The 22,901-nt window shown below is 48.9% G+C and overlaps 5 protein-coding genes across 5 annotated transcripts; all 5 read right to left on the reverse strand.

The window, feature by feature from the left end:
- Positions 1–5,420: 5,420 nt before the first annotated feature.
- On the reverse strand, positions 5,421–13,442 carry LOC135932624 (mucin-5AC-like; the record flags this gene model as incomplete). The annotated part of the gene is made up of 6 exons (XM_065470117.1): positions 5,421–5,533; positions 8,208–8,835; positions 8,868–9,067; positions 9,230–9,570; positions 10,291–10,960; positions 13,202–13,442. Coding segments are annotated over 6 exons (2,193 nt in total), but the record flags the coding sequence as incomplete, so codon positions are not given.
- Positions 13,443–14,022: 580 nt separating this feature from the next.
- LOC134620668 (GATA zinc finger domain-containing protein 14-like) lies at positions 14,023–15,456 on the reverse strand (the record flags this gene model as incomplete). Its single annotated transcript, XM_063466932.2, has 2 exons — positions 14,023–14,694; positions 14,941–15,456. Coding segments are annotated over 2 exons (1,188 nt in total), but the record flags the coding sequence as incomplete, so codon positions are not given.
- Positions 15,457–16,854: 1,398 nt separating this feature from the next.
- Positions 16,855–17,427, reverse strand: LOC134615935 (GATA zinc finger domain-containing protein 14-like; the record flags this gene model as incomplete). Its single annotated transcript, XM_063460625.1, has 1 exon — positions 16,855–17,427. A coding segment is annotated over one exon (573 nt), but the record flags the coding sequence as incomplete, so codon positions are not given.
- A 1,331-nt stretch (positions 17,428–18,758) lies between these two features.
- On the reverse strand, positions 18,759–20,813 carry LOC134615920 (mucin-5AC-like; the record flags this gene model as incomplete). The annotated part of the gene is made up of 1 exon (XM_063460606.1): positions 18,759–20,813. A coding segment is annotated over one exon (2,055 nt), but the record flags the coding sequence as incomplete, so codon positions are not given.
- Positions 20,814–21,231: 418 nt separating this feature from the next.
- LOC134615927 (GATA zinc finger domain-containing protein 14-like) lies at positions 21,232–21,909 on the reverse strand (the record flags this gene model as incomplete). Its single annotated transcript, XM_063460617.1, has 1 exon — positions 21,232–21,909. A coding segment is annotated over one exon (678 nt), but the record flags the coding sequence as incomplete, so codon positions are not given.
- Positions 21,910–22,901: the final 992 nt, after the last annotated feature.

Here is a 22,901-nt window from a genome sequence, read left to right on the forward strand (position 1 = left end):
GGGTCTAAAAGACACGTTGATGGTTTGGAGGAAGTAATTATTGAAGTTAACTCAGAAAGATCAATTGGAGAAAAAGAGTCTAAATGAACATCAATGGTACTAAAAGTAGCTGTAGATAATGTTACATCTGTGAGATGACAGCCCGTTCTCACTCCCGAGGCATAATATACTGATGATTTGTCACGTCCTGCGGCGTTCCTAAGGAAAGCGAAAGGTGACCGTTTGCGTTCTTATGCTACACTTCGGGTTATGCATGAAATCCAGTAGAACGACGCTCCCACGGTAATGCTTGTTCCAGCCATGTATTCCAGCCCTAACCATAACCTTATCCCTAACCTTAACCAGCACTTTAATATGTTAAATAGTGTTTTCCAAAGCAATTTAAGTAAAACAAATATATACGTGTAGATTCATTCCAAATGGTTCTCATGTTTCCTAATTTTTCTGATCTCGTCATATAGGGACGTGTTGGACGATTTGCCACCTAGTGTAAAATGTTACACTTTGGGAGTGAGAACGTGTTGGAGATGATTATGAGTAGATTAAGAAGTAAAATTATTAACAAGATGATCGACCTCTGTTGGAGCAACGTTCAGGTAGCTGCTCTGCTCTGTGTTGGTACAGGGCATTGAAGATGATAACAGTGGGTGGATTATATTCTTAAACTTAGTTACAGTACTTTCAGAAAGACATCTACTGTGATAAAGTCTACTCTCCACTGCTGTGTAATCAATTATTGTAAATGTAAATGTTATCAGGAAATGATCAGACAGGAGAGGGTTTTCAGGAAACACTGTTATACTGCCTGTATTTATCAGTAATGTACCACAAGCCTTCAAGACGGCAGAAGTTAAAAAGCCATCTCTAGACCCAGCTGTCTTAGCTAATTATAGGCCAATCTCCAACCTTCCTTTCATATCAAACATCCTTGAAAGAGTAGTTGTCAAACAGCTAACAGATCATCTGCAGAGGAATGGCTTATTTGAAGAGTTTCAGTCAGCTTTCAGAGCTCATCATGTCAAAGAGAGTCGGGGTTAAATCAGACAGATATAATTTATGTAGGCTCTCAAATGAGTTATGATCTGATATGGATGAGATCTCAGGTTTCGTTTTAAAGCTGGGAAAACTAAAATGTCTTTTGACTGTAGTCAGAGTGAAAGGATTACTCTCCTGCTGCATATTGAAGGTTTATGTGAGAACAGTGAGCTGTCTGGAGCACAGAATGCGAAGACCAGCACATACAGAACAATGCCTGTGTGTTTGTACTGCACATCCAGAGCCAACGACAGGCTGTCATGTGACTGAGGAGCAGTAAGACACTGCATACAAGACACTGAGTTGAACATGTTTCTCTGTATTCACATAAAAATGCATCTATTTACTCAGAAAAGAGTGTCTTTTTAAAAATCTGGCTGATTTCTGCATGGTTACATAATCTTTCCTTATGAAACCATCCTATCTGATGACTTCATAATGAAATCAACCCAGGCTGGTTCCAGACAGCAAAGCTGACTCTTGAATAAAGGGCAAACATTTGATGCATTTCCGCTCACATTATCGGGACTGACAGTTAACAAAGGAGAGCACAATAGAAGAAATGACACACCTGCTAGTTTGGGAGTTTCTCTCTATAATAATACATCACATTTACAATACAGTATATTTGTCAAGTCATACTCTGAGTTCCTCTGCATGAAAACAAAAAAGAAAGAAAAACAGAATCTAAGAATGGCTGGAAACATATGAGATTGTAAACACATGCTCTGACAAAAGTCAAAAGAACAAACTGGACTCGTACACCGAGTCAGTGTCTGGGGACACAGATGCAAACAATCAGGGAAAAGGGTACACAGATCACATGACTATCAAAATCACACAGCGAACAACTAAACATGGCACCACTAGCAGAGAATGGATGGAGCAACCCAGTATCGCAGCAAAACGTGTAATAGACACGCCAGTCCACCGTGCCCATTTCACTCGTTGCCTGTCCAAAATGTGAACTGCAGAAGTTGCAGTAGCAGAAGGGAGATGCTAATTTAAAGACAAGAAGTTGTTAGCGAGCAGAAAACATACGAAGAACGTTCCAGGGTCCTCAATTGTCAGAAACGATTCGGACTCATTTTTGACAATTCTATGAACGATTAATGAAACCTTTACATTTTTCTTTGGTATCAAATCTTCTCTCGTTTTGTGTCCAAAGCTGCAAGTCCAGAGTTCGTTCACTGGATCTGAATGTGAGGTTAAAATAGTTTTAAAGCATTGTTTGATGAGAGCCAAGTGGACAAATAGGTTTGGATAAACCTTTTCGTCTAATATAATATTTTATTAAGTTTTATTATCTATTTTTAAAATTAATCTTCTAAAGTATGATAAGACATTATGTCATGGTTCTGGGTCATTTTTATTATATTATTATTTAAGGTTCGTTTAAGAGTCTTGAGTTTATTCTACGTTAGTTTCTTGTCCATTTTGGTTCCCTTGTGTCTTTGTCCTCTGTGTCCCTCTCTGTGTGTTCAGTGTTTATGTGTGTGGGTGTGTGTGTGTCCTTGTGTCTTGTTTCCCTTTTCTATGCCCATGTTCCCTCCTCGTGTTCAATCCATGTCTCTGCCTCGCGCTCTCTGTTTCTTTATTCCTCGCCCATATCCCGTCTTCCCAGTCTGTCATGTTTCATGTCTGTGTTCCATTTCCTAAGGTATCTCCACTATAATCAGGTCCCAATTGGACAGTTAGAAATATTATAATTCTGATCATTTATCAGTACATATCCATATTTTTATAACTATGTGTAAAAACAAAGCTGACACTTCTGAAACTTCATCAGAGGTGTGAGCATCACAGCAGATGCCTTTGTGTCAAAGTAACAGGATAAAACACAGAAAAACATGAAGCAGATTTTCCTGGCCTGACTTTTTATAGCAGATAACCGCTTTAAAAATTTTGTGTAGTAGATCAAAAACTGAAGAAAACCATGAATCAGCAGAGGAACATTACCTGATGCTGCAGAAATGAAGCAGAGCAAAGTTACAGAGACACAGCTAAGAGTTTTGCAATTTAGCAACATTTTAAAAAGTTTAAATTTCTTCAGTATCGAACAGCAGAAATTAGGCTTTGTTGTAGGAGGCCGACAGCACTGAAGACAGCAGTCTACTGTTGTGTTCAGTGCAAGCAAATAATACAGAAAACAAAGATTTGAAATGGGAAACTGTTCTTGAAATACACTGAGAGAGAGAGAGAGCTGTGCAGGAAGTGTGTTTTTGTAGTTTGTTTAGTTTGGATCTTTTCTTGCTGCTGGTTCAGTCAATTTTGGTCGAAGTGACGAAACCTGCAGCACCTGAATCTGTGAGATGCCGACTTTCAGCCCCGACGGCGTGTCTGTGTACGTGCCGTTGGGTGAACGATCCACTCTTTGTGTTTACGTCTTTGTGCTGAATCCGTTTACCTGCTCTCATTTACTGTTTTAGCTGTTTGGTGGTTGTTGAAATTGTTCTGTGAGCTTTAACCTGAAATTCATTTATATTTAAAATTTATATTTAAAAATCATTCAGAATTTAATGAATCGATTTCGCGTTATTCAGCCTAAACTCTGTTGTGACAGTGTTGCGTTCCATGCTGAGTATGTTCAGCTTTGCTTCCTCTCTCTCGTCGTGTCTGATTAGCCCCAGCTGTGTTTCTTTTCTGTTTCTGGTTCCCTCATGATTGTGTATTTAAGCCTCTGTTTCTCTCTGTCCGTGGTCACAATCTCCATCATTTCTCTGCTGTGTGTTCTGCCTGTGGTCTTTCCAGTCTGTTTGTATTTGTGGATGCCAGCAATAAAGCTGTGTTTGTCATGTTAAAGTAATGTCTGTGAGTGTGCATTTGTGTCCAATCCTGCCCACTTCACACAGCAAACTGATGACACAAAATGGTTCAATATAACAATACGTTTTTAAAATGTCCTCAGATCTTCAACTGAAGGCTTCAAACTTTCCTTTTTGCTAAAGCATATAGTTGGGGCTGGATCAGGTGACCCAGAATCCTCCCTTAGTTATGCTGCGATAGGTGTAGGTGTAGGCTAGGGTTGGGTATCGTCACTGATTTCTAGAATCGATTTGATTCCGATTCACAAGGTCCCGAATCGATGCGATCACAGAAAAACATGAAGGCGGTTTTCCTGGTCTGGGTTTTTATAGCAGATGACCTTAAAAATATTGTGCAGTAGATCAAAAACGAAGTGAAGCAGAGCAAAGTTACAGCGGTTTTATTAGAGACACAGCTAAGCATTTTGAAATTTTGCATAATGTTAAAAAGTTTAAATTTGTTCAGTATTGAACAGCAGAAATGAGGCTTTCTTGTCGGAAGTAAGTAAAAAGAAAAAAAGAAAAAAGAAAAAAAAAATGTCCGACAGCGTATACTGGTGCGTAATAAGTAAGCAAATAATGCAAAAAACAGAGATTTTAAGATGGGAAAGTATTCCTGACAGAGAGAGAGAGAGAGAGCTCTACATGAAGTGTGATTTTTATCTTGGTGGAGGCAAAACAGCAAAAGTAAGAGGAAATTTGTGACGATGTTTATGTGAAGCGAAATGTGAAGCGTAGTTTGGATCATCTTTGGCTGCTGGTTCAGTCAATATTGTTTGGAGAAAGATAAAACATGCAGCTTCAGAATCTAGCGCAAAAAGGGCGTGAACACAAAGCGCCCACCGACGCTTCAAAATCAGTGAGCTGTCGGCTTTCAGCCCTGACGGCGTGTCTGTGTCCGCATACGTGCCGTCGGGAGAGAAAGGCGACAGCTCGCTGATTCTGATCCGTCGGCGGGTCCGCGTTTTGTGTTTACGTCTTTGTACAGAATCCGTGTACCTGCTCTCATTTACTGTTTTAGCTGTTTGGTGCTTGTAGAAATTTTGTGAGGTTTAACCTGAGATTCTGGCGTTTCAGGCAAAATAAATTTATATATAAAAATCGATTCAGGATTTTAATGAATCGATATCACGTTATCCAAGCTAGAATCGATTTTAATCGATAAATCGATAATCAAAACCCACCCCTAGTGTAGGCTGCTGGGGAATTCCCATGATGCACTGGGTGTTTCTTCTTCACTCACTTTGTGTTTTTTATAGACCTCTCTGTATCATGAATTATTAGTTATTATTAATCTCTGGCTCTCTTCTACAGCATGTCTTTTGTCCTGTTCGCAGCAGATGACCCTACCTGAGCCTGGCTCTGCTGAAGGTTTCTTATTGTGAAAAGGGAGTTTTTTCTTCCCACTATTGCCAAAACGCATGATCATAGAGGGTTATATGATTGCTGGGGTTTTCTCTGCTTTCTTTGTATTATTGTAGGGACTACCTTATGATACAGCTCTTGAGGCAATTTTTGTGATGTGCCGCTATATTAATAAAACTAACTTGAAATGCTTCATCATTGTCACCTCAGTGAGTGTTACTGTTCTGCCTGCAGGATTTCAGGCATGTCAGTACAAGTCACGTCTACAGTCCCACCACGCAACGTAGAGATTTCAGGACTGACAGGATCTACAGCTGTCATGTTGGTGCCTGATTCCACAGAGATTATTAGAAAGAATCTATACCCAAAGCAGAGTCCCAACACACAACACCAGTTTTCAGCAAACCTGCTGAGCTCACGATGAAGACTCTACGTCCATAAAACATAAAGAGAGGAGCAGTCAGGCAGTGCGATGGTTAAAAGGAAAAATCATTCAAAGCTACAGCTGGACTTGGACCCTGAACCTGACGTCCAACAAAACTGTTTCCCAAACTAAGACTAAGCTTGAGAATAAAGTTCTCTGCAAAAGCACATGACAGAACATGACTCATACGAGTAGAAAAATTATATATGAAGCATGAGCTGTCTGAAGCTCCTTGAAGTGCAATTTAAATATTCCAGCTGTGCGGTGCCTTATTTAAACAAAATATAAGAATCATGTAATGGAACTTTTCTTAAGAAATAAATATGGAATCCTTTCATTCACATTAAATAATGTGAAAATAAGTATGATGCATCCCAGTTTACTGAGGTGTGAGAAATACATCCACACGCTTATTGGAAAAGAAACAGCAGAGAAAAGTGAGTTGGGCCGTTATGTGTGAGGAGCAGTGTAGCTATGCTAACCCTCATGCTGAGACGTTACATACCTGTGTGACAGCTGAACAAAAAAATCACTGAAGTGAATCCAAAGAAAGAAAAACAGGGATTTATCAGCCACAAAGGGGGTGACTTTATATTTCAGCTTTACTGGACTGCATTAAGAGCTACACGTGTACCTGAGTTTAAGAACATGCAGTTTTATCTGGCCTGAATGAAACCACTGCACCTGCATTTGGACAAACCAGTCTGGGTTGTGCCTCTCATCTGGACCCCTCCCTGTCAAGCTATGTCATCCACCTCTAGCTGGGTGGGGAGACACACCAGTAGGCAGTATATGTATGCACTCTAACCTGGAACTTACTGGCTGAGTTCCCTGAAGCTACTCCACCATCTGCCTACCTTTCTAACTCCATTCAGAGGAAGGGTCTGCCACATTAATGCCACTCCTAACCAAATAACATTAAACATGTATAAGGGAACTTTTGTTCATATCTTCTCAAGAAGACATCACAGATGAAGGTCAAATGTACCTGAATGAACTTGTCTATCGATCTCTCAGTCAGAATCACACACTAACTATCACGATCCTGGGTCTTATGACCCAGCGGTCTCAGTTTCTTGTGTTTTGTCATTTTTTATTATGATTTGAGTCCACCTTGTTAGTTTAGTCCTGGTCCCGAGGTTGTCATGTTTGGCTTTTGGTTGTTAGATTTCCCCATGTCTTTGCTCCTTATCTTCCTCTGTGTACCTGTGTTCATATAACTCTGAGTATTTTCAGTTCTGTGTCCTCCCTGTCTTTTTATGCGTAATTGTCCTCAGCTGTGCTCCCTGTGTATTGCCATGTCCCTTATTACCGTCTGTGTATTTATGTGAGAATCTCCCTCTGTTTCGTGTCGCATCGTCCTTCAGTTTTGTGTGCATTTCCCTGTGATTTCCCTGTGCCTCCTTGTGAGTTAGTTTTAGTTCTCCCCGGTGTAGTTTTGTATCGCCCTTTGCCTTTCTGTTAATAAAGCTGTGTTTTGAGTTTATCTACGCGTGTTGTGAGTCTTGCATTTGGGTCCTCACCTCCCTGCACACAGCCAGTCCCTGACACTAACATAACTCAACTCATTTAAACATTTCACATTTTCACGTCCTTCAGTTTTTAATCGCTGCACTTACAGGATGTGAGCTGAACAACATAAATAATCTTTATGAGGTACATGTGACATCAGCGACACAGCTACTGAGATGAAGCTCATTTTGCAGCAGAAGTAGTTGTAGTTACAATAGCTGTAGTTGGAGCAGCTGTGTCTGACAGCTTCATGCAGCTGTAGTGAAGAGAAAGTGTTTGATAACTGAACTTTTGGTACCACATGTACACTGCAGTCTAAAGTCTTAGACATATGAAGTTACATTATAATTTAATAGAACTCGTTACTTGTAAGCTGTCCACCACAGCGAAAGCAAGTGTGATGTTTTATAAGCCAGCAACATGAGATAACATCAGCATCCATATAAATATGCACAGGTGGAGTAATGGTAGATATCGTCCTGGTTAAAGGTGTGTACAGAAACAGCTTGAATGCAAGTGTCTCTCTGCTTTTGTCCTCCTGAAACAGCGAACAACACTGACTGTTGCAGTGCTGTTTCACACATGCTCTACTACATTTTACCGCTGTGACTGAACAGGTTTGTAGAGAAACTATTATTAAGAGAAATCATTCTCATCAAAAAACAGTCAGGGTACATTCATTAATCAATGCAAATAGATTTTATTTATGATAGTTTTGAAAAGTGCAATGATAAGATCAGTGTTTCAGTGTTGAGATTGCAGACATCACAATATTTTTAATATCAGTCCCTGATCACACGTTTGGATGATACACATACAAACAACACCTCAGGGAGGAAAACATCAAACATGTCTGGAAAAAAACAACACCCCCCCCCTCCTAAAACTACAATAAATAAGAATTAAAATATGCTTTACAACTTGGTTACTTAAACATTTCAAATCTTCACAGGTACTTCAGTTTGTTGCTTCATTTTCAGGATGTGAACTTAAAAATGTTAAAAATATGAGCTGAGTACATGTGACATCAGAATCAAAACTACTGTAAGGAAGCTGATGTTGTTGACCATGGCAGAGGAGGTGGTTCTTGCAGTAGTTCTGGTTGTTGAGGTTGTTGTAGGGGTAGATGCTTTTGTCGTTGTAGTGGTTGTACTTGTTGTACTTGTTGTTGGGGTAGTTGTGGTTGTTGTTGGGGTAGTTGAGGTTGCTGTTGTCGTTGCTGATGTCGTTGAAGTGGTTGTAATTGTTGGGGAAGTTGTGGTTGTTGTTGGGGTCGTTGCTGATGTTGTTGTAGTGGATGTAGTTGTTGATGTAGTTGTGGTTGTTGTTGGGGTAGTTGCTGATGTTTTTGTAGTCGGGATACTTGAGATTATTGTAGGGGTAGTTGTTGTTGTTGTTGGCGCAGTTGTTGGAGTTGTTGTTGGAGCAGCAGGAGAAGTTGTTCTCGAGGCTACAGTTGTAGTTGTTGGAGAAGCTGTTGTGGTTGTACTTTGGGAAGGTGTTGTGGTTGTTGTTGGGGCAGTTGTTGTGGTTGTTGTTGGGGCAACTACAGTTGTCACTGCAGTTGTAGTTGTTGTTGAAGCAGCAGTTGTTCTTGTTGAGGTTGTTGTTGGGGCAGTTGTAGTTGTTGTTGGTGTAGCAGTTGTGGTTGTTGTTGGAGCAGTTGTTGTTGTTGGTGCTGCAGTTGTGGTTGTTCTTGGGGCAACTGTAGTTGTTGTCGTGGGGGCAGTTGTTGTGGTTGTTGTTTGGGCAGCTGTAGTTGTTGTTGGTGCAGTTGTTGTGGTTGTTGTTGGGGCAGCTGTTGTGGTTGTTGTTGGGGCAGCTGTAGTTGTTGTTGTAGGGGTTGTTGTTGTTGGGGCAGTAGTTGTTGTTGTTGTTGGGGCAGCTGTTGTGGTTGTTGTTGTTACGGCAGCTGTTGTAGTTGTTGCTGGTGCAGCAGTTGTGGTTGTTGTTGGGGCAGCTGTAGTTGTTGTTGTTGTTACGGCAGCTGTTGTAGTTGTTGCTGGTGCAGCAGTTGTGGTTGTTGTTGGGGCAGCTGTTGTGGTTGTTGTTGTTACGGCAGCTGTTGTAGTTGTTGCTGGTGCAGCACTTGTTGTTGTTGTTGGGGCAGCTGTTGTGGTTGTTGTTAGGGCAGCTGTAGTTGTTGTTGTGGTGGCGGTTGTTGTGGTTGTTGTTGGGGCAGCTGTTGTGGTTGTTGTTGGGGCAGCTGTAGTTGTTGTCGTGGGGGAGGTTGTTGTGGTTGTTGTTGTTACGGCAGCTGTTGTAGTTGATGTTGGGGCAGCTGTAGTTGTTGTTGTGGTGGCGGTTGTTGTGGTTGTTGTTGGGGCAGCTGTAGTTGTTGTTGGGGCAGTTGTTGTGGTTGTTGTTGGGGCAGCTGTTTTGGTTGTTGTTGTTGTTGTTGGGGCAGCTGTTGTGGTTGTGGTTGTGGTTACGGCAGCTGCTGTAGTTGTTGCTGGGGCAGCTGTTGTGGTTGTTGTTGGGGAAGCTGTAGTTGTTGTTGTTGGTGCAGCAGTTGTTGTTGTTATTGGGGCAGCTGTTGTGGTTGTTGTTGTTACGGCAGCTGTTGTAGTTGTTGCTGGTGCAGCAGTTGTGGTTGTTGTTGGGGCACCTGTAGTTGTTGTTATTGGGGAAGCTGTAGTTGTTGTGATGGCGGTTGTTGTGGTTGTTGTTGGGGCAGCTGTTGTGGTTGTTGTTGGGGCAGCTGTAGTTGTTGTCGTGGGGGCGGTTGTTGTTGTGGTTGTTGTTGGGGCAGCTGTTGTGGTTGTTGTTGGGGCAGCTGTAGTTGTTGTTGGTGTAGTTGTTGTGGTTGTTGTTGGGGCAGCTGTAGTTGTTGTTGTGGGGGCCGTTGTTGTTGGTGCAGCAGTAGTAGTTGTTGGGACTGCAGTTGTTGTGGTTGTTGTTGTTACGGCAGCTGTTGTAGTTGTTGCTGGGGAAGCAGTTGTGGTTGTTGTTGGGGCAGCTGTTGTGGTTGTGGTTGGGGCAGCTGTTGTGGTTGTTGTTGGGGCAGCTGTAGTTGTTGTCGTGGGGGAGGTTGTTGTGGTTGTTGTTGGGGCAGCTGTTGTGGTTGTGGTTGGGGCAGCTGTTGTGGTTGTGGTTGGGGCAGCTGTTGTGGTTGTGGTTGGGGCAGCTCTTGTGGTTGTTGTTGGTGCAGTTGTTGTGGTTGTTGTGGGTGCGGTTGTTGTGGTTGTTGTTGGTGCTGCTGTGGTGGTTGTTGTTGGGGCAGCTGTTGTTGTTGTCGTGGGGGCGGTTGTTGTGGTTGTTGTTGGGGCAGCTGTTGTGGTTGTGGTTATGGCAGCTGTAGTTGTTGTCGTGGGGGCGGTTGTTGTGGTTGTTGTTGGGGCAGCTGTTGTGGTTGTGGTGGGGGCAGCTGTAGTTGTTGTTGTGGGGACGGTTGTTGTGGTTGTTGTTGGGGCAGCTGTAGTTGTTGTGGTTGGGGCAGCTGTAGTTGTTGTTGTGGGTGCGGTTGTTGTGGTTGTTGTTGGTGCTGCTGTGGTGGTTGTTGTTGGGGCAGCTGTTGTGGTTGTGGTTGGGGCAGCTGTAGTTGTTGTCGTGGGGGCGGTTGTTGTGGTTGTTGTTGGGGCAGCTGTAGTTGTTGTCGTGGGGGCGGTTGTTGTGGTTGTTGTTGGGGCAGCTGTTGTGGTTGTGGTTATGGCAGCTGTAGTTGTTGTCGTGGTGGCGGTTGTCGTGGTTGTTGTTGGGGCAGCTGTTGTGGTTGTGGTGGGGGTAGCTGTAGTTGTTGTTGTGGGGACGGTTGTTGTGGTTGTTGTTGGGGCAGCTGTAGTTGTTGTCGTGGGTGCGGTTGTTGTGGTTGTTGTTGGTGCTGCTGTGGTGGTTGTTGTTGGGGCAGCTGTTGTGGTTGTGGTTGGGGCAGCTGTAGTTGTTGTGGTTGGGGCAGCTGTAGTTGTTGTTGTGGGTGCGGTTGTTGTGGTTGTTGTGGGTGCTGCTGTGGTGGTTGTGGTGGGGGCAGCTGTAGTTGGTGTTGTGGGGACGGTTGTTGTGGTTGTGGTTGGGGCAGCTGTAGTTGTTATCGTGGGGGCGGTTGTTGTGGTTGTTGTTGGGGCAGCTGTAGTTGTTGTCGTGGGGACGGTTGTTGTGGTTGTTGTTGGGGCAGCTGTAGTTGTTGTGGTTGGGGCAGCTGTAGTTGTTGTTGTGGGTGCGGTTGTTGTGGTTGTTGTTGGTGCTGCTGTGGTGGTTGTTGTTGGGGCAGCTGTAGTTGTTGTCGTGGGGGCGGTTGTTGTGGTTGTTGTTGGGGCAGCTGTTGTGGTTGTTGTTGGGGCAGCTGTAGTTGTTGTCGTGGGGGCGGTTGTTGTGATTGTTGTTGGTGCTGCTGTGGTGGTTTTTGTTGGGGCAGCTGTTGTGGTTGTTGTTGGGGCAGCTGTAGTTGTTGTTGTGGGGGCGGTTGTTATGGTTGTTGTTGGGGCAGCTGTAGTTGTTCTCGTGGGGGCGGTTGTTGTGGTTGTTGTTGGGGCAGCTGTAGTTGTTGTCGTGGGGGCTGTTGTTGTGGTTGTTGTTGGGGCAGCTGTTGTGGTTGTTGTTGGGGCAGCTGTAGTTGTTGTCGTGGGGGCGGTTGTTGTGGTTGTTGTTGGGGCAGCTGTTGTGGTTGTGGTTATGGCAGCTGTAGTTGTTGTCGTGGGGGCGGTTGTCGTGGTTGTTGTTGGGGCAGCTGTTGTGGTTGTGGTGGGGGCAGCTGTAGTTGTTGTTGTGGGGACGGTTGTTGTGGTTGTTGTTGGGGCAGCTGTAGTTGTTGTCGTGGGGGCGGTTGTTGTGGTTGTCGTGGGGGCAGCTGTTGTGGTTGTGGTGGGGGAAGCTGTAGTTGTTGTCGTGGGGGCGGTTGTTGTGGTCGTTGTTGGGGCAGCTGTAATTGTGGTTGTTGTGGTTGTTGTTGGGGCAGCTGTTGTGGTTGTTGTTGGGGCAGCTGTAGTTGTTGTCGTGGGTGCGGTTGTTGTGGTTGTTGTGGGTGCTGCTGTGGTGGTTGTGGTGGGGGCAGCTGTAGTTGTTGTTGTGGGGACGGTTGTTGTGGTTGTTGTTGGGGCAGCTGTAGTTGTTGTGGTTGGGGCAGCTGTAGTTGTTGTCGTGGGTGCGGTTGTTGTGGTTGTTGTTGGTGCTGCTGTGGTGGTTGTTGTTGGGGCAGCTGTTGTGGTTGTGGTTGGGGCAGCTGTAGTTGTGGTTGTGGTTGGGGCAGCTGTAGTTGTTGTTGTGGGTGCGGTTGTTGTGGGTGCTGCTGTGGTGGTTGTTGTTGGGGCAGCTGTAGTTGTTGTCGTGGGGGCGGTTGTTGTGGTTGTTGTTGGGGCAGCTGTAGTTGTTGTCGTGGCGGCGGTTGTTGTGGTTGTTGTTGGGGCAGCTGTTGTGGTTGTGGTGGGGGCAGCTGTAGTTGTTGTTGTGGGGACGGTTGTTGTGGTTGTTGTTGGGGCAGCTGTAGTTGTTGTGGTTGGGGCAGCTGTAGTTGTTGTTGTGGGTGCGGTTGTTGTGGTTGTTGTTGGTGCTGCTGTGGTGGTTGTTGTTGGGGCAGCTGTTGTGGTTGTGGTTGGGGCAGCTGTAGTTGTGGTTGGGGCAGCTGTAGTTGTTGTCGTGGGGGCGGTTGTTGTGGTTGTTGTTGGGGCAGCTGTAGTTGTTGTCGTGGGGGCAGTTGTTGTGGTTGTTGTTGGGGCAGCTGTTGTGGTTGTGGTGGGGGCAGCTGTAGTTGTTGTTGTGGGGACGGTTGTTGTGGTTGTTGTTGGGGCAGCTGTAGTTGTTGTGGTTGTGGCAGCTGTAGTTGTTGTCGTGGGGGCGGTTGTTGTGGTTGTTGTTGGGGCAGCTGTAGTTGTTGTCGTGGGGGCGGTTGTTGTGGTTGTTGTTGGGGCAGCTGTTGTGGTTGTGGTGGGGGCAGCTGTAGTTGTTGTTGTGGGGACGGTTGTTGTGGTTGTTGTTGGGGCAGCTGTAGTTGTTGTGGTTGGGGCAGCTGTAGTTGTTGTTGTGGGTGCGGTTGTTGTGGTTGTTGTTGGTGCTGCTGTGGTGGTTGTTGTTGGGGCAGCTGTTGTGGTTGTGGTTGGGGCAGCTGTAGTTGTGGTTGGGGCAGCTGTACTTGTTGTCGTGGGGGCGGTTGTTGTGGTTGTTGTTGGGGCAGCTGTAGTTGTTGTCGTGGGGGCAGTTGTTGTGGTTGTTGTTGGGGCAGCTGTTGTGGTTGTGGTGGGGGCAGCTGTAGTTGTTGTTGTGGGGACGGTTGTTGTGGTTGTTGTTGGGGCAGCTGTAGTTGTTGTGGTTGTGGCAGCTGTAGTTGTTGTCGTGGGGGCGGTTGTTGTGGTTGTTGTTGGGGCAGCTGTTGTGGTTGTGGTTGGGGCAGCTGTAGTTGTTGTCGTGGGGGCGGTTGTTGTGGTTGTTGTTGGGGCAGCTGTAGTTGTTGTCGTGGGGGCGGTTGTTGTGGTTGTCGTGGGGGCGGCTGTTGTGGTTGTGGTTGGGGCAGCTGTATTTGTTGTTGTGGGTGCGGTTGTTGTGGTTGTTGTGGGTGCTGCTGTGGTTGTTGTTGTTGGGGCAGCTGTTGTGGTTGTTGTTGGGGCAGCTGTTGTGGTTGTTGTTGGGGCAGCTGTAGTTGTTGTTGTGGGCGCGGTTGTTGTGGTTGTTGTTGGGGCAGCTGTTGTGGTTGTTGTTGGGGTAGCTGTAGTTGTTGTTGTGGGGACGGTTGTTGTGGTTGTTGTTGGGGCAGCTGTAGTTGTTGTCGTGGGTGCGGTTGTTGTGGTTGTTGTTGGTGCTGCTGTGGTGGTTGTTGTTGGGGCAGCTGTTGTGGTTGTGGTTGGGGCAGCTGTAGTTGTTGTGGTTGGGGCAGCTGTAGTTGTTGTTGTGGGTGCGGTTGTTGTGGTTGTTGTGGGTGCTGCTGTGGTGGTTGTGGTGGGGGCAGCTGTAGTTGGTGTTGTGGGGACGGTTGTTGTGGTTGTGGTTGGGGCAGCTGTAGTTGTTATCGTGGGGGCGGTTGTTGTGGTTGTTGTTGGGGCAGCTGTAGTTGTTGTCGTGGGGACGGTTGTTGTGGTTGTTGTTGGGGCAGCTGTAGTTGTTGTGGTTGGGGCAGCTGTAGTTGTTGTTGTGGGTGCGGTTGTTGTGGTTGTTGTTGGTGCTGCTGTGGTGGTTGTTGTTGGGGCAGCTGTAGTTGTTGTCGTGGGGGCGGTTGTTGTGGTTGTTGTTGGGGCAGCTGTTGTGGTTGTTGTTGGGGCAGCTGTAGTTGTTGTCGTGGGGGCGGTTGTTGTGATTGTTGTTGGTGCTGCTGTGGTGGTTTTTGTTGGGGCAGCTGTTGTGGTTGTTGTTGGGGCAGCTGTAGTTGTTGTTGTGGGGGCGGTTGTTATGGTTGTTGTTGGGGCAGCTGTAGTTGTTCTCGTGGGGGCGGTTGTTGTGGTTGTTGTTGGGGCAGCTGTAGTTGTTGTCGTGGGGGCTGTTGTTGTGGTTGTTGTTGGGGCAGCTGTTGTGGTTGTTGTTGGGGCAGCTGTAGTTGTTGTCGTGGGGGCGGTTGTTGTGGTTGTTGTTGGGGCAGCTGTTGTGGTTGTGGTTATGGCAGCTGTAGTTGTTGTCGTGGGGGCGGTTGTCGTGGTTGTTGTTGGGGCAGCTGTTGTGGTTGTGGTGGGGGCAGCTGTAGTTGTTGTTGTGGGGACGGTTGTTGTGGTTGTTGTTGGGGCAGCTGTAGTTGTTGTCGTGGGGGCGGTTGTTGTGGTTGTCGTGGGGGCAGCTGTTGTGGTTGTGGTGGGGGAAGCTGTAGTTGTTGTCGTGGGGGCGGTTGTTGTGGTCGTTGTTGGGGCAGCTGTAATTGTGGTTGTTGTGGTTGTTGTTGGGGCAGCTGTTGTGGTTGTTGTTGGGGCAGCTGTAGTTGTTGTCGTGGGTGCGGTTGTTGTGGTTGTTGTGGGTGCTGCTGTGGTGGTTGTGGTGGGGGCAGCTGTAGTTGTTGTTGTGGGGACGGTTGTTGTGGTTGTTGTTGGGGCAGCTGTAGTTGTTGTGGTTGGGGCAGCTGTAGTTGTTGTCGTGGGTGCGGTTGTTGTGGTTGTTGTTGGTGCTGCTGTGGTGGTTGTTGTTGGGGCAGCTGTTGTGGTTGTGGTTGGGGCAGCTGTAGTTGTGGTTGTGGTTGGGGCAGCTGTAGTTGTTGTTGTGGGTGCGGTTGTTGTGGTTGTTGTTGGGGCAGCTGTAGTTGTTGTCGTGGCGGCGGTTGTTGTGGTTGTTGTTGGGGCAGCTGTTGTGGTTGTGGTTATGGCAGCTGTAGTTGTTGTCGTGGGGGCGGTTGTTGTGGTTGTTGTTGGGGCAGCTGTTGTGGTTGTGGTGGGGGCAGCTGTAGTTGTTGTTGTGGGGACGGTTGTTGTGGTTGTTGTTGGGGCAGCTGTAGTTGTTGTGGTTGGGGCAGCTGTAGTTGTTGTTGTGGGTGCGGTTGTTGTGGTTGTTGTTGGTGCTGCTGTGGTGGTTGTTGTTGGGGCAGCTGTTGTGGTTGTGGTTGGGGCAGCTGTAGTTGTGGTTGGGGCAGCTGTAGTTGTTGTCGTGGGGGCGGTTGTTGTGGTTGTTGTTGGGGCAGGTGTAGTTGTTGTCGTGGGGGCAGTTGTTGTGGTTGTAGTTGGGGCAGCTGTAGTTGTGGTTGTGGTTGGGGCAGCTGTAGTTGTTGTTGTGGGGGCGGTTGTTGTGGTTGTTGTTGGGGCAGCTGTTATGGTTGTGGTTGGGGCAGCTGTAGTTGTGGTTGTTGTTGGGGCAGCTGTAGTTGTTGTTGTGGGGGCGGTTGTTGTGGTTGTTGTTGGGGCTGCTGTAGTTGTTGTCGTGGGGGCGGTTGTTGTGGTTGTTGTTGGGGCAGCTGTTGTGGTTGTGGTTGGGGCAGCTGTAGTTGTTGTTGTGGGGGCGGTTGTTGTGGTTATTGTTGGTGCTGCTGTGGTGGTTGTTGTTGGGGCAGCTGTTGTTGTTGTCGTGGGGGCGGTTGTTGTGGTTGTTGTTGGTGCTGCTGTGGTGGTTGTTGTTGGGGCAGCTGTTGTGGTTGTGGTTGGGGCAGCTGTAGTTGTGGTTGTTGTTGGGGCAGCTGTAGTTGTTGTCGTAGCTGCGGTTGTTGTGGTTGTTGTTGGGGCAGCTGTTGTGGTTGTGGTTGGGGCAGCTGTTGTTGTGGTTGTGGTTGGGGCAGCTGTAGTTGTTGTTGTGGGGGCGGTTGTTGTGGTTGTTGTTGGAGCAGCTGTAGTTGTTGTCGTGGGGGCGGTTGTTGTGGTTGTTGTTGGGGCAGCGGTAGTTGTTGTCGTGGGTGCGGTTGTTGTGGTTGTTGTTGGGTTAGCTGTTGTGGTTGTGGTTATGGCAGCTGTAGTTGTTGTCGTCGGGGCGGTTGTTGTGGTTGTTGTTGGTGCTGCTGTGGTGGTTGTTGTTGGGGCAGCTGTTGTGGTTGTGGTTGGGGCAGCTGTTGTTGTGGTTGTGGTTGGGGCAGCTGTAGTTGTTGTTGTGGGGGCGGTTGTTGTGGTTGTTGTTGGAGCAGCTGTAGTTGTTGTCGTGGGGGCGGTTGTTGTGGTTGTTGTTGGGGCAGCGGTAGTTGTTGTCGTGGGTGCGGTTGTTGTGGTTGTTGTTGGGTTAGCTGTTGTGGTTGTGGTTATGGCAGCTGTAGTTGTTGTCGTCGGGGCGGTTGTTGTGGTTGTTGTTGGTGCTGCTGTGGTGGTTGTTGTTGGGACAGCTGTTATGGTTGTGGTTGGGGCAGCTGTAGTTGTGGTTGTTGTTGGGGCAGCTGTAGTTGTTGTCGTGGCGGTGGTTGTTGTGGTTGTTGTTGGGGCAGCTGTAGTTGTGGTTGTTGTTGGGGCAGCTGTAGTTGTTGTCGTGGCGGCGGTTGTTGTGGTTGTTGTTGGGGCAGCTGTAGTTGTTGTGGTTGGGGCAGCTGTAGTTGTTGTTGTGGGTGTGGCTGTTGTGGTTGTTGTTGGGGCAGCTGTTGTGGTTGTTGTTGGGGCAGCTGTAGTTGTTGTTGTGGGGGCGGTTGTTGTGGTTGTTGTTGGTGCTGCTGTGGTGGTTGTTGTTGGGGCAGCTGTTGTGGTTGTGGTTGGGGCAGCTGTTGTGGTTGTGGTTGGGGCAGCTGTAGTTGTGGTTGTTGTTGGGGCAGCTGTAGTTGTGGTTGTTGTTGGGGCAGCTGTTGTTGTGGTTGTTGTTGGGGCAGCTGTAGTTGTTGTTGTGGGGGCGGTTGTTGTGGTTGTTGTTGGTGCTGCTGTGGTGGTTGTTGTCGTGGCGGCGGTTGTTGTGGTTGTTGTTGGGGCAGCTGTTGTGGTTGTGGTTGGGGCAGCTGTAGTTGTTGTTGTGGGGGCGGTTGTTGTGGTTGTTGTTGGTGCTGCTGTGGTGGTTGTTGTTGGGGCAGCTGTTGTGGTTGTGGTTGGGGCAGCTGTAGTTGTGGTTGTGGTTGGGGCAGCTGTAGTTGTTGTCGTGGGGGCGGTTGTTGTGGTTGTTGTTGGCGCTGCTGTGGTGGTTGTTGTTGGGGCAGCTGTAGTTGTTGTTGTGGGCGCGGTTGTTGTGGTTGTTGTTGGGGCAGCTGTAGTTGTTGTCGTGGGGGAGGTTGTTGTGGTTGTTGTTGGAGCAGCTGTAGTTGTTGTCGTGGGGGCGGTTGTTGTGGTTGTTGTTGGTGCTGCTGTGGTGGTTGTTGTTGGGACAGCTGTTATGGTTGTGGTTGGGGCAGCTGTAGTTGTGGTTGTTGTTGGGGCAGCTGTAGTTGTTGTCGTGGCGGCGGTTGTTGTGGTTGTTGTTGGGGCAGCTGTTGTGGTTGTGGTTGGGGCAGCTGTAGTTGTTGTTGTGGGGGCGGTTGTTGTGGTTGTTGTTGGTGCTGCTGTGGTGGTTGTTGTTGGGGCAGCTGTTGTGGTTGTGGTTGGGGCAGCTGTAGTTGTGGTTGTGGTTGGGGCAGCTGTAGTTATTGTCGTGGGGGAGGTTGTTGTGGTTGTTGTTGGGGCAGCTGTTGTGGTTGTGGTTGGGGCAGCTGTAGTTGTTGTTGTGGGGGCGGTTGTTGTGGTTGTTGTTGGTGCTGCTGTGGTGGTTGTTGTTGGGGCAGCTGTTGTGGTTGGGGCAGCTGTAGTTGTGGTTGTGGTTGGGGCAGCTGTAATTGTTGTCGTGGGGGCGGTTGTTGTGGTTGTTGTTGGTGCTGCTGTGGTGGTTGTTGTTGGGGCAGCTGTAGTTGTTGTTGTGGGCGCGGTTGTTGTGGTTGTTGTTGGGGCAGCTGTAGTTATTGTCGTGGGGGAGGTTGTTGTGGTTGTTGTTGGGGCAGCTGTTGTTGTGGTTGTGGTTGGGGCAGCTGTAGTTGTTGTTGTGGGGGCGGTTGTTGTGGTTGTTGTTGGAGCAGCTGTAGTTGTTGTCGTGGGGGCGGTTGTTGTGGTTGTTGTTGGGGCAGCGGTAGTTGTTGTCGTGGGTGCGGTTGTTGTGGTTGTTGTTGGGTTAGCTGTTGTGGTTGTGGTTATGGCAGCTGTAGTTGTTGTCGTCGGGGCGGTTGTTGTGGTTGTTGTTGGTGCTGCTGTGGTGGTTGTTGTTGGGACAGCTGTTATGGTTGTGGTTGGGGCAGCTGTAGTTGTGGTTGTTGTTGGGGCAGCTGTAGTTGTTGTCGTGGCGGTGGTTGTTGTGGTTGTTGTTGGGGCAGCTGTAGTTGTGATTGTTGTTGGGGCAGCTGTAGTTGTTGTCGTGGCGGCGGTTGTTGTGGTTGTTGTTGGGGCAGCTGTAGTTGTTGTGGTTGGGGCAGCTGTAGTTGTTGTTGTGGGTGTGGCTGTTGTGGTTGTTGTTGGGGCAGCTGTTGTGGTTGTTGTTGGGGCAGCTGTAGTTGTTGTTGTGGGGGCGGTTGTTGTGGTTGTTGTTGGTGCTGCTGTGGTGGTTGTTGTTGGGGCAGCTGTTGTGGTTGTGGTTGGGGCAGCTGTAGTTGTGGTTGTTGTTGGGGCAGCTGTAGTTGTGGTTGTTGTTGGGGCAGCTGTTGTTGTGGTTGTTGTTGGGGCAGCTGTAGTTGTTGTTGTGGGGGCGGTTGTTGTGGTTGTTGTTGGTGCTGCTGTGGTGGTTGTTGTCGTGGCGGCGGTTGTTGTGGTTGTTGTTGGGGCAGCTGTTGTGGTTGTGGTTGGGGCAGCTGTAGTTGTTGTTGTGGGGGCGGTTGTTGTGGTTGTTGTTGGTGCTGCTGTGGTGGTTGTTGTTGGGGCAGCTGTTGTGGTTGTGGTTGGGGCAGCTGTAGTTGTGGTTGTGGTTGGGGCAGCTGTAGTTGTTGTCGTGGGGGCGGTTGTTGTGGTTGTTGTTGGCGCTGCTGCGGTGGTTGTTGTTGGGGCAGCTGTAGTTGTTGTTGTGGGCGCGGTTGTTGTGGTTGTTGCTGGGGCAGCTGTAGTTGTTGTCGTGGGGGAGGTTGTTGTGGTTGTTGTTGGAGCAGCTGTAGTTGTTGTCGTGGGGGCGGTTGTTGTGGTTGTTGTTGGTGCTGCTGTGGTGGTTGTTGTTGGGACAGCTTTTATGGTTGTGGTTGGGGCAGCTGTAGTTGTGGTTGTTGTTGGGGCAGCTGTAGTTGTTGTCGTGGCGGCGGTTGTTGTGGTTGTTGTTGGGGCAGCTGTTGTGGTTGTGGTTGGGGCAGCTGTAGTTGTTGTTGTGGGGGCGGTTGTTGTGGTTGTTGTTGGTGCTGCTGTGGTGGTTGTTGTTGGGGCAGCTGTTGTGGTTGTGGTTGGGGCAGCTGTAGTTGTGGTTGTGGTTGGGGCAGCTGTAGTTGTTGTCGTGGGGGCGGTTGTTGTGGTTGTTGTTGGTGCTGCTGTGGTGGTTGTTGTTGGGGCAGCTGTAGTTGTTGTTGTGGGCGCGGTTGTTGTGGTTGTTGTTGGGGCAGCTGTAGTTATTGTCGTGGGGGAGGTTGTTGTGGTTGTTGTTGGGGCAGCTGTTGTGGTTGTGGTTGGGGCAGCTGTAGTTGTTGTTGTGGGGGCGGTTGTTGTGGTTGTTGTTGGTGCTGCTGTGGTGGTTGTTGTTGGGGCAGCTGTTGTGGTTGTGGTTGGGGCAGCTGTAGTTGTGGTTGTGGTTGGGGCAGCTGTAGTTGTTGTCGTGGGGGCGGTTGTTGTGGTTGTTGTTGGTGCTGCTGTGGTGGTTGTTGTTGGGGCAGCTGTAGTTGTTGTTGTGGGCGCGGTTGTTGTGGTTGTTGTTGGGGCAGCTGTAGTTATTGTCGTGGGGGAGGTTGTTGTGGTTGTTGTTGGGGCAGCTGTTGTGGTTGTGGTTGGGGCAGCTGTAGTTGTTGTTGTGGGGGCGGTTGTTGTGGTTGTTGTTGGTGCTGCTGTGGTGGTTGTTGTTGGGGCAGCTGTTGTGGTTGTGGTTGGGGCAGCTGTAGTTGTGGTTGTGGTTGGGGCAGCTGTAGTTGTTGTCGTGGGTGCGATTGTTGTGGTTGTTGTTGGCGCTGCTGTGGTGGTTGTTGTTGGGGCAGCTGTAGTTGTTGTTGTGGGCGCGGTTGTTGTGGTTGTTGTTGGGGCAGCTGTAGTTGTTGTCGTGGGGGAGGTTGTTGTGGTTGTTGTTGGAGCAGCTGTAGTTGTTGTCGTGGGGGCGGTTGTTGTGGTTGTTGTTGGGGCAGCTGTAGTTGTTGTCGTGGGGGCGGTGGTTGTGGTTGTTGTTGGGGCAGCTGTAGTTGTTGTGGTTATGGCAGCTGTAGTTGTTGTCGTGGGGGCGGTTGTTGTGGTTGTTGTTGGTGCTGCTGTGGTGGTTGTTGTTGGGGCAGCTGTAGTTGTGGTTGTGGTTGGGGCAGCTGTAGTTGTTGTCGTGGGGGCGGTTGTTGTGGTTGTTGTTGGGGCAGCTGTAGTTGTTGTCGTGGGGGCGGTTGTTGTGGTTGTTGTTGGTGCTGCTGTGGTGGTTGTTGTTGGGGCAGCTGTAGTTGTTGTTGTGGGCGCGGTTGTTGTGGTTGTTGTTGGGGCAGCTGTAGTTGTTGTCGTGGGGGAGGTTGTTGTGGTTGTTGTTGGAGCAGCTGTAGTTGTTGTCGTGGGGGCGGTTGTTGTGGTTGTTGTTGGGGCAGCTGTTGTGGTTATGGCAGCTGTAGTTGTTGTCGTCGGGGCGGTTGTTGTGGTTGTGGTTGGGGCAGCTGTAGTTGTGGTTGTTGTTGGGGCAGCTGTAGTTGTTGTCGTGGCGACGGTTGTTGTGGTTGTTGTTGGGGCAGCTGTAGTTGTTGTCGTGGCGGCGGTTGTTGTGGTTGTTGTTGGGGCAGCTGTTGTGGTTGTGGTGGGGGCAGCTGTAGTTGTTGTTGTGGGGACGGTTGTTGTGGTTGTTGTTGGGGCAGCTGTAGTTGTTGTGGTTGGGGCAGCTGTAGTTGTTGTTGTGGGTGCGGCTGTTGTGGTTGTTGTTGGGGCAGCTGTTGTGGTTGTTGTTGGGGCAGCTGTAGTTGTTGTCGTGGGGGCGGTTGTTGTGGTTGTTGTTGGGGCAGCTGTAGTTGTGGTTGTGGTTGGGGCAGCTGTAGTTGTTGTCGTGGGGGCGGTTGTTGTGGTTGTTGTTGGGGCAGCTGTAGTTGTTGTCGTGGGGGCGGTTGTTGTGGTTGTTGTTGGTGCTGCTGTGGTGGTTGTTGTTGGGGCAGCTGTTGTGGTTGTTGTTGGGGCAGCTGTAGTTGTTGTCGTGGGGGCGGTTGTTGTGGTTGTTGTTGGTACTGCTGTGGTGGTTGTTGTTGGGGCAGCTGTAGTTGTTGTCGTGGGGGCGGTTGTTGTGGTTGTTGTTGGTACTGCTGTGGTGGTTGTTGTTGGGGCAGCTGTAGTTGTTGTTGTGGGCGCGGTTGTTGTGGTTGTTGTTGGGGCAGCTGTAGTTGTTGTCGTGGGGGCGGTTGTTGTGGTTGTTGTTGGAGCAGCTGTAGTTGTTGTCGTGGCGGCGGTTGTTGTGGTTGTTGTTGGGGCAGCTGTAGTTGTTGTCGTGGGGGCGGTTGTTGTGGTTGTTGTTGGGGCAGCTGTTGTGGTTGTGGTGGGGGCAGCTGTAGTTGTTGTTGTGGGGACGGTTGTTGTGGTTGTTGTTGGGGCAGCTGTAGTTGTTGTGGTTGGGGCAGCTGTAGTTGTTGTTGTGGGTGCGGCTGTTGTGGTTGTTGTTGGGGCAGCTGTTGTGGTTGTTGTTGGGGCAGCTGTAGTTGTTGTTGTGGGGGCGGTTGTTGTGGTTGTTGTTGGGGCAGCTGTAGTTGTGGTTGTGGTTGGGGCAGCTGTAGTTGTTGTCGTGGGGGCGGGTGTTGTGGTTGTTGTTGGGGCAGCTGTAGTTGTTGTCGTGGGGGCAGCTGTAGTTGTTGTTGTGGGGGCGGTTGTTGTGGTTGTTGTTGGGGCAGCTGTAGTTGTTGTCGTGGGGGCGGTTGTTGTGGTTGTTGTTGGGGCAGCTGTTGTGGTTGTGGTTATGGCAGCTGTAGTTGTTGTCGTGGGGGCGGTTGTTGTGGTTGTTGTTGGTGCTGCTGTGGTGGTTGTTGTTGGGGCAGCTGTTGTGGTTGTGGTTGGGGCAGCTGTAGTTGTGGTTGTTGTTGGGGCAGCTGTAGTTGTTGTCGTGGCGGCGGTTGTTGTGGTTGTTGTTGAGGCAGCTGTGGTGGTTGTTGTTGGGGCAGCTGTTGTGGTTGTGGTTGGGGCAGCTGTAGTTGTGGTTGTTGTTGGGGCAGCTGTAGTTGTTGTCGTGGCGGCGGTTGTTGTGGTTGTTGTTGGGGCAGCTGTTGTGGTTGTGGTTGGGGCAGCTGTTGTTGTGGTTGTGGTTGGGGCAGCTGTAGTTGTGGTTGTTGTTGGGGCAGCTGTAGTTGTTGTCGTGGCGGCGGTTGTTGTGGTTGTTGTTGGAGCAGCTGTTGTGGTTGTGGTGGGGGCAGCTGTAGTTGTTGTTGTGGGGACGGTTGTTGTGGTTGTTGTTGGGGCAGC

Source organism: Pelmatolapia mariae, linkage group LG3_W (genome assembly GCF_036321145.2).
Source record: "Pelmatolapia mariae isolate MD_Pm_ZW linkage group LG3_W, Pm_UMD_F_2, whole genome shotgun sequence".
In the NCBI taxonomy this organism is placed as follows: domain Eukaryota; kingdom Metazoa; phylum Chordata; class Actinopteri; order Cichliformes; family Cichlidae; genus Pelmatolapia; species Pelmatolapia mariae.